The sequence below is a fragment of the Buteo buteo genome, chromosome 6, assembly GCF_964188355.1.
Source record: "Buteo buteo chromosome 6, bButBut1.hap1.1, whole genome shotgun sequence".
In the NCBI taxonomy this organism is placed as follows: Eukaryota; Metazoa; Chordata; class Aves; order Accipitriformes; family Accipitridae; genus Buteo; species Buteo buteo.
The window spans coordinates 36208676-36220932 of NC_134176.1; the positions used below are offsets into that span (position 1 = coordinate 36208676).

The following is a 12257-nucleotide window of genomic DNA, read 5'->3' on the forward strand; positions in this document are numbered from 1 at the left end:
CTTAAATTACCTAGATTACTTTTGAAATCTTGACGTGGTTTCTTAAAAGGGTTGGTTTAATAAATATGTATAAAGAACTACATATCAATGCTTAATAAAGGTGCTCTTTAAGATTACTTACCGGATTTTCTTCAGTAAGCTCATAGCCACACTCTCTGAGTACCCAATATTCACCACTAAATTTATCCTTACAATTACTTTTGTGAGACAAGCTTCTCATACTTCACACACAAGAAACTGAAACAGAAATCATAAATGATTTGCACAAATCCTGACAGTTGCATCAGAACCCAAGGCACTTGATTCTAGAGTTTTAAGTCCTCTTCACAAATACAAATCTTAACCACAAACTAGCCTTTCCCTCTGAAGCAATACACACCCCATTTACAGAGTCATTATCATCCCTACTTCATCAAAAAGAGCACCAACAAATATTTCCTTTGTTTAAAATTGAGGTGAGATATCTATATATCAAATTTCTTCCTTACATGTGAAGAATGGAAGCATCTTTGATGAAGTAATTAATAAAATTACTTAAAACTGTTCTAAACACTTTCCAGGCCATCTTACATGACTAATAGTTGAAACAGACTTAAGCAAAATAGGTCTCCTCTCCCTTCTACACAGCCTGTCATAAACTCAGAGTTGCCCACTCATTCAGAACATGACTAAATGAGCTCTTAGGCTACAAATCCGTAAGATGCAGTGAGCTGACTGTATTATTCTCACTCACTGCCTGAAACAGAGAAGAGCTCCTGCTTCTGACTGCATGCCTCTAGTGCTTACTTTCTGCTGGTTGTGGTATTTGATCCTTCTGTGAGCTGATTTAACTCTCTAAAACATAACAGAAATCTAGCAGAAATATCGACAAATTTCTCGTTAAATCAACAAACAGCAAAGCCTGAGAAGTACCAGAACTTGTAGCCAGAAAGCAGCAGGATTATACAGTCCAAGCTGAGGGAGCAGGTCTTCCTCCTTTTGGCAATGAGGAAATCAGCTTGTCTATGGTCCAACCAGATTCTGCACATCTTTAATTTCTGTTCTGAGGTGTTTCAACTTACTGTCTGCCTTACATCATCTCAAGTATCCTCACTAAAAGGCAGCTGGTTTTTTTGGGAAAAGAGAGATGTCAGACCTAACACAGAAGAAAGGCTACTAAAATTCTGTAAATAAGGACAAGGAATTACAACTGAACTATACCAAACATTTTCTTTCTGCAAAAAGACAATCTTGCATTATACTAGTAACTGCAATAGGAAAGCTATCAAATAAGCTTTGCCTAGTGGCATTTATGATAGCCCAAGACCACGTTACAACTTTAAGTGCCCAAGCGACTTTAAGTGACTAAAGCACTCTGGCTAGAACCTCTTTTCTCACTTGACACACACAGATTCCAGCTCTAAATTAAAAAAAAAAAAAAAAAAAAAAAAAGTTGGTAGCATTGTAACTAGCATTAGTTCAGCAGCAGACCAATACACTTCTACAAATCGCTTTATCACAAAGGTGTCTGAAAAGGAGGGGAATAACATACATAATTGAGGGAATAACATTAGGGAACAGGATTTTGGGGCTTGGATTGTTCAGATAACAGGTTTCTGGGGGTGGGGCAGAGTTTTCTGTTGAGGAAAGCAGGGAAATAGTACACTGCATCTGATCCTGATGCACAAAGAAATGGCCTGGACCTTTATATATCAGTTCTAAGAAAAAGATAAGTGTTGGATATTCCACATGCTCCTTCCAAAGTTTTATAGGATCCTTACAATTCTTGTCAATTTTTTCAGTCTGAACTCTTCAGAGACTTTCATCATTTCATGGCCTGAATTCTCCATTTGCCCTTTAAGGATGGATCAAGACCATGAACAGACACAATGAAAGAAGGTGGAAATATTGCTGTTCTTACCTTTGTAACAAGGAAAAATGCATCAGTATGATTAATGACTGAACAAACTGTGATTAAAACAAGTTAATGCAATTTAATTGTCATTCCAATTACTGTTAAACAAAAGTAACTTGTGGCTTGTACTTTCCAGGACAGCATAGTAACAAAGCTAATTGCTCCATCTTCAAAGAACTGTTCCCCATTTTCTCCATGAATTTTTCAGTAACATACTGCTGAAAGAGGAGTTTTTTGATTTTTTTGTTTGTTTGTTTGTTTTTTGCAAAGGCAACATGACACTCATTTCAGTAAATCCTTCTGGCAAGAATATCCAAATATCCTCTTGTCTCTATTGTATTTCACTTAATATACAAACCAAAAAGACCATTCAAGCAAAACAAAAAACAAGACCAAAAATGTGCAGCCTATTTTGCAAAGACTGAAATCTTTCATTGTCCAAAACCCATTCGTTTATTTCTTCTCCAACATCTTAAAAGTTGACTTAATCCTATGAACGAGTACTTAGTATTTTGCAGCTTTTGTTTCATAGCATACTTCTAAGTATGTAATCTAAGACAATTCATAGCCCTCCTAAGTGTTTGGCAGAACAAATAAACGCTTCAGGTATACTTTAGGTGAATGTTAAATACCATTTTTGGAATCAGATATACATTACCCATACTGCATGGATACTGTTACCTAAGAAGTTAGCAGTTGTAAAAATAGAAAGGAACAGCATTTATGCTAAAACAAAACAAAACAAATTTATGGACAGTCACTAATGGGGTTTGGCAGGTGTTGCTGTCATTTTAATTTGCAAATGTTCATCCAGTGGAGAACAATTTTTTTCAACTTTTCTCTAAAGTTACTGGGTAGCTTGAAAAGATACTGCACTACAGACACACAGGTATGCTCAAAGTTCTGCCAGTGACTTAGCATACCTAGAGACAGCCATATACTTTGGAACATAATTTAAAAAATGAGTGGGATTTACCTTCCTACTATCCTTTTTGGTTTTTTTCTTTCATTTTAAACATTTTGTTCTGTATTTGGCCTCAAATCATACCACTGATAAGATGAATGCACAGCACACAGAAAACTAAGAACCAGAAGTGTTGCAGAAGCGATACATGTGATTTAGAAAGGGAAGATCCAAGATAAATGTTCATCATGTTGCATAGATACCTTGGATTCCTAATTAACTTAACAGAGCTTAAAAGACTTTCTGATGCAGGATGCTTTGCATTTCTTCCCCGCCCAGAGTTTTTAGCAGAAAGTAGATCAGAATCGAACTGGGCAATAAAAAGTGGAAAGTCCATGAACTAAAGTGTACAGACAGCAAACAATGTAAAAGAAAATCATTTTATAAGTAACACGTACAACAAGCTGATAAAGCAAATGACATACTCAGTAAACCCACAACTCAATTTTGAAAGGAGAATTTGTTCATTTCAGAACTCAATAGCAAGTATAAAACATTAAAGCCATCTTAAGACTGAACTCCACTTCTGTTATCTTTGAATTTTTTTTATACATTGTCTTATGATTAAGACATTCATTACAGTTTAGCACATCATATAATTTACAATAATTCTCTACAGAACAATATAGTTAATTCAGTATCATCAGTAACTTTATACAGATACAGTATTGAAGCCATGTCCTCTTTTGCTTACCGTCAAGTACAAAACAGCTTATATAGACTAAAAAAAGCTACACACCACAGTTGTAGCATACCGTGTTTTGTGCCTGATTAAAGTTTACAGTAGTGGCTTTTTGATCTTTCAAGACAAATAAACATGATACCACATAACAAACAGTTGTGCAAACTCAGGCTTAGGAGGAAGACTTAACTACCTCCTTTTTCCAGAACTACTTTTCCCTGCTTTACTGCTGCTACTACCAGACTTGCTGGAAGATTTTGAAGAGAAAAGTCTCGTCATGAATTCGGAGACATCTGGCAGCTCATGGTTGGAATTCAGCATGTTCATTGATTGCTCCATTTCCTGTGTGCAAAGATTAGATAACTTCAATAGCTCATAACAGTTCTGGCTGTTTCTAAGGCATCAGTTGAAAGATCATATCAGGAAGATGCCAGATCTTCCCAAATACTGTTTTACTATTTGTAGTCCTCCAGGGTACATATTGCTACATATTTTTATGCAACCACAGCCAAATGCCCAGCTACACACAGAAACATAAAACCCCAAAACTAAAAGCACTGGTGTACGGAAAAAGGTAACCATGTCTTAAGCAGTTTTACAGGGCAACCACCCAATTAAAAAAAAAAATCTAAAAGAAAAAACCGCCATTATTTATTTTCAGCATTACTTTCCTCCATTTTAAAATTTAAGCTTTTGTTTAGATTTTCAGATCTGTGATCTTACAGATTTCACATACTTTTGTATTTTCAAATTAGTATTATTTATGCTAAATCTAAAAAATTTTGGAAGCTGTTTGAAGGGATTAGATATTTTTATTGCCCTACTCTGTAACATCAAGCTATTAGCGTACAGCAGCTAAGTTTTCTTTGTTTCATGAAAGGAAGGATTTTAATAGGAGACCATATATCCAGCTAAGCTTAACGTAACTTTAGAGTTTAGCATAGTGGCTCTACAAGACTGATTAGTATGGTTTAAAACAAACAAATCCTGAAGTACTTTTAATGCATACAACAGCTGAACTGCACATCTACAATGTGATAACACTTATAGTAATTGCCAATTTAATGTGGGATTGTCACCTTGCTCTTCTGGTTACCATTCAGCATGATACAGCTTTAACTGTCTTCAAGGTACAAACAAAGCAAAAGCTGTTACGGTAGCCTTCGTTACTATTGCATCTATACTACATCTGTACTTAATGCCTCTACAACAAGCACAGTAACTAAATCATTAAGTTTCTGTATAAACTAGTACTGTGCTGATTCCACAAAGAAAAAAACAAGCTAACTTGAAAAATGTAATACGAGCTCCATAACCTCTACAAGAAAACTGGAGAAAGTATGGATATACACTTAAGAATTTAATACATGGTCATCTAGAGAATGCCATTACAACCGAATTCTTAAAAACTACCTTCGCCTATTCTTTAATTTAAGTTACAAGCAAGATTCCTTCAACTTAAAATTTCTCCTTAACAAGTCACATCAGTCAGCTAGTAACAACTAAATCATCAGAAGTTCTGATGGTTTACCATCAGAATGGCCTGTCTGTAAGCAGTGTCAGATCAGTGAAAAAAGTAAGGAATAAGTGATTTTTTTAAAATTCAACTTCTAAAGTTCAGCTTGGTTTGAAGAACATGCCACAGATATCTAGTATATCTTTCTATCATATTTTCAATCAAAATTAAAGCCAAAAAAGCATTACATAGCTTTGCTATGCTTTTTATAGGTATTACTTAAAAAAAAAAAAAAAAAAAAAAAAAAAAAGACGACTCAGACACCTATAAAGTACTACTGAAGACAGTGGTCATTTAGAGGAAAAGGAGTTTAAATTAACAAAACCCTCAAAAAGCAGCCACCAAGACAGACAAGGAATACTTCTAAAAATACAAAAAGATTTAACAAACACCTTGAATCTCCATTTTGTCCTAGCCTTCTGCTATTCGGTATTTTGCATGATGAAACGACAATAAATCAGATAATTTACTGACTACATTAAGACTCCATATCATATACACTATTGTGACATCTGGATTTAACAGTCTTGTAAACTATGTGATTTAGGTTGATGGATAAAAGAACCCCACGTCATACTCTTCTCATCACACCTGATGCTTATTAAATTATGTCTAAACCCAAAGTGCTAGGCTTAAGCATAGTGCATTGGAAATCTATAGAAAAAAATAGCCTTTGAGAAATCATATTTATTGCTCTAAAACTCAGGAAAACACCATTCATACTGTAATACTTTCAAAGCTGTGCCAAGCAATTTAATTCCGTGTTGTGCTGTTTAACAGCAAATTCATGAGTTGGAAATGTTAGAATTCATTGTTAGAACAGCAACACTGTATTAACTGAGTAAATGATGCCCATTAAGACTTCTTTAAAAGTCTGGGTTTGTTTTTATTACTTTTCTGTACCTTAAAATCTCATTATCTTTGTTCTCTGTATCTGTATCAATTGAACGTACTCACCCGTCTCATATCAGGATCACTGGTGTTGACAACTTTAGGCAAAAGCACAAATATCAGTAATGGAAGAACCATCATCATCACCTACACAGAAAACAGCAAATACTTCTTCAGCTTATTTATTGCTCCAGACGTTTTTAGACATACTGACATAAAGATTTAGCTAAACAGCCGAATTCTAGAACTACTGCATTCTGAGTCAGTAACCCAGTAACAGCAGAAAACTGATAAGGAAGTATTATGTTTTAAACAATAGATTTCAAAGTTGGACCATTAAAGTAAATGCTTGTTATCTCTTTCAACTGTTATAACTACAGTCTTGCAACATGTTGATCTCCACACTACTAGACCAGACTATGGGCTATTTTCAGAGGACATAGGTTAATGGAGTGAGTATATAGGGGAGGAGACATCATAGAAAAACCTTCTATTTGTAAACACATAAAAACCAAAGAAAAAACAATCCTCTCAGAAGAGCAAAGCGTGCACATGTTTTCTCAATTGTTTTACTCCCGGTATTCTGAAGGATAGCTATATTTGGATCCTTAGCATACTTTTAACCTTTGTGTGTTGCTTGTACGCACCATAGGGTTCATGAGGAAATCTGTCCATCCCCAAGATTCCCTCTTTATAAAGTATGAAGGAGGTCCAGAAGATTTCATCTGCAGTGGGTATGGCAGCCTGACAACTTCAGAGGTTTTAATGTAATTCACATATCTTGCTCTAATAAGCAAAATGTAAATAATTAAAAATATAAATACAATCTCTAACAAATAATAATGGTAATTTAATAATATTCCAAAGTTTTAATAACAGACTACACACAAAACCATCTGCGAGGCAGTGTCAGATAGGCTTCACTTTTCAGAAACTAATTTCTCTCAGCAGCATACTTTATGGAATCAAATGATACTTTACCTTTTTCCAGGCTAGCTATTAGGCTTGATATGGAAAACAGACTTGCAGATCAGAAACATCAGAACTATTTTTTCAAATGTGACTTCTGCAAAACATTTTTTCTCACCTTGGTAACCAGCAAGAAAAGCAACAATGTTTAAAGAGAAGGTACAGCTTTGAACAGTGTAGCGTAGCTTAAGCAGAGTTTGCTCTGGGCAACAATTATTTAGTTATATATGAAGTTAATACTACCTTTTCCCCGCAGTGCAATTTATCATAATTTGCATTTATCAACACTGAATGTCAGTCTTTTTTACTTTACAAGGTCTTTTGATAGTTTTTCACTAGTATTCTTCACTTGGGCCTAGTATTTAGTTACTTGGTACTATCATCTAACTTTGTCACTCTTCACCCATTTTTCGTGATTTATGAATACTTACCCGCCTTGAGCAACTCCAGGCATGACTTCTGCCCATTACAAGAGAAATAATTTATTCCTTCTGAATTTTTCACCAAATATTCATCCACAGAATGTCCTTCCCTCCTACCTTATAACTACATATTTTCCTCCAAAGCTTTTGAGATTTTCAAGTAGCTTTTATCAAACACATCCGTTATCCACATGCTGTTTTGTCTTTTTCTTTGTTTTCAGTATTTTTAAGACAGAACTTCCCTTAGAAAAGCCCAGTTGACGTTTTACCCCGTGTATCACATTTTTTCATGCATCTCCCAGCTGTACTCTTCATTATAGTTCCTACCTGTTTGACTGGTAGAGATGTCAAGCCCACTGGTACTTTGCTCTGCAGACATACCCTAGTAGTTTACTTAAATGTCAGATTTGTTACCTCTAGTTCTCAGACACCAAACAGTGCTAAGTCAGAGGTTATACACACTATTGTGTCTATTTCACCAAGTTCCTTCTGTATTTATTACATATTGATTGTTGCCAATGAGATACTACCTAACAAAATACAAAAATAAAAATTTCATAAAGCTTGAAAAAAATCTAAGCAAAATCGTGCTATTATTATAATAAACAGACTGTTTGCACTGTTTTCAGTTTGAGATTTCAATTTTTAACCTTCCCTAAAAATACTGCTGCAGTGTTTTTATTGATGTTTGTACTCCTAAAACATAATAGCATATTTTATAAGATACTGTAAAAGACAAACTGGAAGTTAAGATACTACATGTGCGCCTGAACAAAGAAAAATGAACTACAAACATATTCATTTAAATGAAAATCACCTTATTAGATAGGATAGGCATTTTTCTGTATTACTTACTGAATAGTGTGCAGTTACAGATGCACAGTTATAGTTGTTAGAGATAACGTTATCTGGCCATAACATAAAAAATAGCTAACAATGCTACAGAAATACTGCAGGCTGGCAACCAACAGCATTTGCCAGTAACTGTAAGGAGTATCTTATGGAAGCGTAACATAAATTTTTTGGAATTTGGAATTAGAATTTCATTGTTCCAAGTCTTGACAGAACATTTACCAAAAAAGAAAGGAAAAAGGGAAGAAGAAAAAAAAATGTATTGGCAAAAGATAAAGCAATTCACTAGATTTTATTTCAGGATAGCTGCATAAGAAAATAACAAGAGTAAACAAGTAAAAGGACTCTTTTTATCCATTTCCTCTTATTTAAGGCTATACATATGAAACAAAGAAAGAAATCAGACTGGATTTTAAGAAATGTGCTCCCAGAAGTGATGTTAAAAGAAGCTGAAACGTGACCTGAAATGGAACATGAGATCTACAGTACTGTCTATATTACTTCTTATACTGTGCTGTCAGGCATAGTTAATAGATCAATACAGAAGCAAATCAGGAAAGGCTCACCTCATTTTGCCTTTTGACGTTATGTCGACTCGCACAGGCTCAAATTTATGAGCAGGGGATATAACTTCCACTACATAAGATCCTGAAGGTACATCGTGAACCACAAAACTTCCATCTGTCCTGAAAAAAACAGTAAGTTCCACTACATTTCAATATGCTCCAATACACAAGAGAGGGTGCTTTATTTGTTTTAAAGAAGAAACTGTAATAGTATCATTTAATATTATAAATCTTAATACAATAACAATGACCAAAAGGAAAATTTAAATTGCTCAGCACTCATAATATCAAGCCCCTTGAGGTCATTCATCAATGTGTGCTACAACAGTAGCAGAAATCACCATTTACGTTAAAGATTTTCTCATGCCCTCAAGCTATTGTCTTGATGGAGGAATAATTTAAGAGCCAAAGTAAGATTTGAAATGGTTAGATTTCATGTATTCAAATGATGGCAGAATCGACTTACACCTTCCTTCTCCTTCTGAAATACACACAATGAAGTTTACTTTGCTTCAGTACGCACACAATGAAGTTTACTTTGCTTCAATACTTCTGCTGGGAGCAAAAAAACCCCCCAAACTGACATCCTACATAGCGTGGGTAGATATTAGAGATGACTCGCAATGCACAAAAATTGCGGTTTGTGCCTTTATTGCAAAATAGAGGTTTTTACTTTTAATTGCTCCCTTTAGGACTAGCCCACGCTGGAAAGCTCTATCACAACAATAAGGAAACAAAGAGCTCTGAACATATCCACAGAAGGGATTTTTAGACAGACTACTTGCATTTTAAAACACGAAACTTCAATATTTGGTGAAAATATTAGTAAAAGGATACTTGAAAGCTTCAGCACCAGTTGCTATTAAATTAAAAGTACAGAAGCTTGTAGTTTTCCTCCTACATGCTTCCAGAAGTTTCCAGGAAGAAAAACTTAGTGTTACCTAGCCTTTTACAATTAATATAAAAGACACCTCTCCTACAAAATAAGACTCAAAGTTAAGACAAAAAAAGTTGTTCAAAGAGATAAAAAAAGTAATAAAACCTGATACATTAGAAACTTGCATCAGGAAAAAAAAATAATAAATGAACCCTCGTAAAAGCGAACCCTCAAAAAGAATTTTGTCCTTACGTCCTTCACACAAGTTTTCTCTCTCAAAGATGTATATCACTTAAGGACCGTCCCACCACAGAGACAGGAGCATATAACCAGTACTGTGTAGATGGGTTTCACTAATACTTTATGTGATGATTTGAACCTCCATGAATGCTTACACTATCTTGTACTGCAACTGCTGTAAGGATGTTTTCCTAGGAATTTCCTTTTAATTTTTAATTCTTTAGAGTATTATTTTGATAAAATTATAGGTTTTTTCTAAAGATTTATTTATATGACAAAGCAAATTCTCACTTCATATACTGCTATCCTACACTGCATTTTTAGAAGAAACAAAGTTTCATTTTTGTTACAGTGGGGAAACCAATCAGATTTATAAAAATGCCTGTACTAGAGAACGATTCTTGAAATACTCAAGAAGCAGCTTTGCTGTGTCAAATAATTATTTTCCTCTTTTTGATAACTGGAATGACATCCATGTAATATATAATCAAAACCTACCAGAGAGATGGTGACAAATATATCTCCTGATATACCAAACATTTAAATCTGTCACCAAAAGTGAAGGGTCTTTCTACTGAGCCTGAAATATCACTGTTATTTAAGAAAACCGTTCTTTCTTCTAACACAGTTCTTACTAAAAATATACTGCCATCCAGTACTGTGCTCATTACAAGTGACATAAAAAGATCCCAACCAACATTAAAGCACTTTTGCCAAAAAGTACCATGCTTATGGTAGCGCAACATCTACAGATGTTTATCAAACTGAACAAATGACATAATATTGCTTGGATTTAAGTTATATCAATATAATTTGATACATCTATAAACAGACATATCAAATTAATGTAATCAATAGAGCTCGGTATCTAGGTTACGCTGTCATAAATACGGTATGCTCTTAGGTAAGACTATTTCCTCATATTTCAGGCAACTCAAGTTCCAAGCAAGCATTTGGAAGCTTACCAACTCCATGGTATTTATTAAATCAGCTCCTAATTATGTCAGGCTCCCACAACATGGTTGTACTGGCTTATCAGGTATACTACACTGACAAGATTTTGCAAGTTTTGCAGAGTAAAATCTGTTGTGTTAACCTAACGACAGTTCCCAGAGTCAAAGTTCAGTTCAACTTCTACTGCGGAGGGAATAATTAAAAACGATTGGTATTTATGAGATAGTGTATCTTAATTTCATATAAACTTTCTCATTTTAACACATCATTTTAAAAGGAATGTATTATACTGTACTGAAGATTACAAAAATTCTTTTAGAATTAGCTTCTACTCTTCGAACTATGAGATCAGTTCAATTTTAATTGAGGACATTTTCTCTGCCTTATTATCTCTAGATCCTTTGCTAATCTAAATATACCTACTACCACCTGAGACTGCTAATGTGATTCTTTACAGCTTCCACATACATTTGCACGATCTTGTGTGAAGCAATAAAGCCATATCCCTTGAAATGGCTTTCGCTGGTACAGTGAAAAAGTTTTTCACAGGTACTGCAATAGATACCTGCAACTCTTAACTTTTTGCCACAAACATTTCTCCAGAACGAGTAAATTCTTAGCTAAGGAGGGGATCTTAAAAAAAGTGTCAGAATTCGCACCCGCAAAAGCCGAGAACACCGCCCTCCAGGATTTAATGCAAACGTGTTTTTTGTAAATTAAAACTCAGTTCCACCTTTTCGAAGGATGAAAAGCCAGCGGCCTTAGTCACCGATGTGGTTACGTCTGCAGGAGGCTGAGAACAGCAATCCCTACAGCACTACAGGTTCCCGCTGCAGGCCCGGCCGTGTCCAGTGCCTTACAAAGTCAGGGACAAGCAAAGCCGAAGTCTGACGCGAGGCGTTCGCCTCCGCAGCTGTGCGCTGCTAACCGGGGCAAGGCCGCTAACCCGCAGGGACCCGCTCCCCTCTGCCACAGCCGGCCGCCATCTTACGGCCCCGACTGCAGGAGGGAGGCCAGGCGTGCCCGGGGCGCGGAGGCGGAGGGTATCTCCGAGCGGCAACCCGCGGCACCGGCCGACACCGGCCCGAGCCCGGCGAGGGACGCCTCCTTCCCCGCCGGGACCAAGCCCCCCGCCCCGCCCGCCGCTCACTTCAGGAAGCCGACGTGCTCCTCCCCGTCCACCAGCACCCGGGCCCCCGCGATCCAGTCCTGCGGCTTCACCCCGGGCACCACGGCCCGGCCCTCGATCTTAAACCGCTCCCCAGGGCCCGCGCCGCCCGGCGACTCCGCCGTCCCCGCCGCCTCCGAGCCGCAGGCGCCGTCGGGCAGCGGCGAAGCCAGCAGCCAGAGCAGCGCCAGCCAGCCGGACCCGCTCCGCGCCGCCATCGCCGCCTCCCCCCTCCCTCCCGGCACCGGGCAGACGGCTTCCG

General features: G+C 36.8%; 1 protein-coding gene across 1 annotated transcript; it reads right to left on the reverse strand.

Annotated features, from left to right (window-relative positions):
• Positions 1-1948: 1948 nt before the first annotated feature.
• Positions 1949-12257, reverse strand: EMC7 (ER membrane protein complex subunit 7). Its single transcript, XM_075030391.1, has 5 exons — positions 11978-12257; positions 8757-8876; positions 6595-6733; positions 6014-6094; positions 1949-3882 (listed from the first exon to the last, which is right to left on the reverse strand). The coding sequence occupies exons 1-5, from the start codon at positions 12211-12213 to the stop codon at positions 3730-3732; spliced, it is 729 nt and encodes a 242-aa protein (XP_074886492.1). The 5' UTR covers positions 12214-12257; the 3' UTR covers positions 1949-3729.

Coding starts and splice junctions, on each gene's coding strand:
- EMC7 (XM_075030391.1), bottom strand. CDS start 12,213: ATGGCGGCGCGGAGCGGGTCCGGCTGGCTGGCGCTGCTCTGGCTGCTG. Junction 6,095..6,594: donor ATTTCCTCATGAACCCTATG/GTGCGTACAAGC, acceptor TTTTCTGTGTAG/GTGATGATGATGGTTCTTCC. Junction 3,883..6,013: donor GTGATCCTGATATGAGACGG/GTGAGTACGTTC, acceptor CTTTGCACACAG/GAAATGGAGCAATCAATGAA.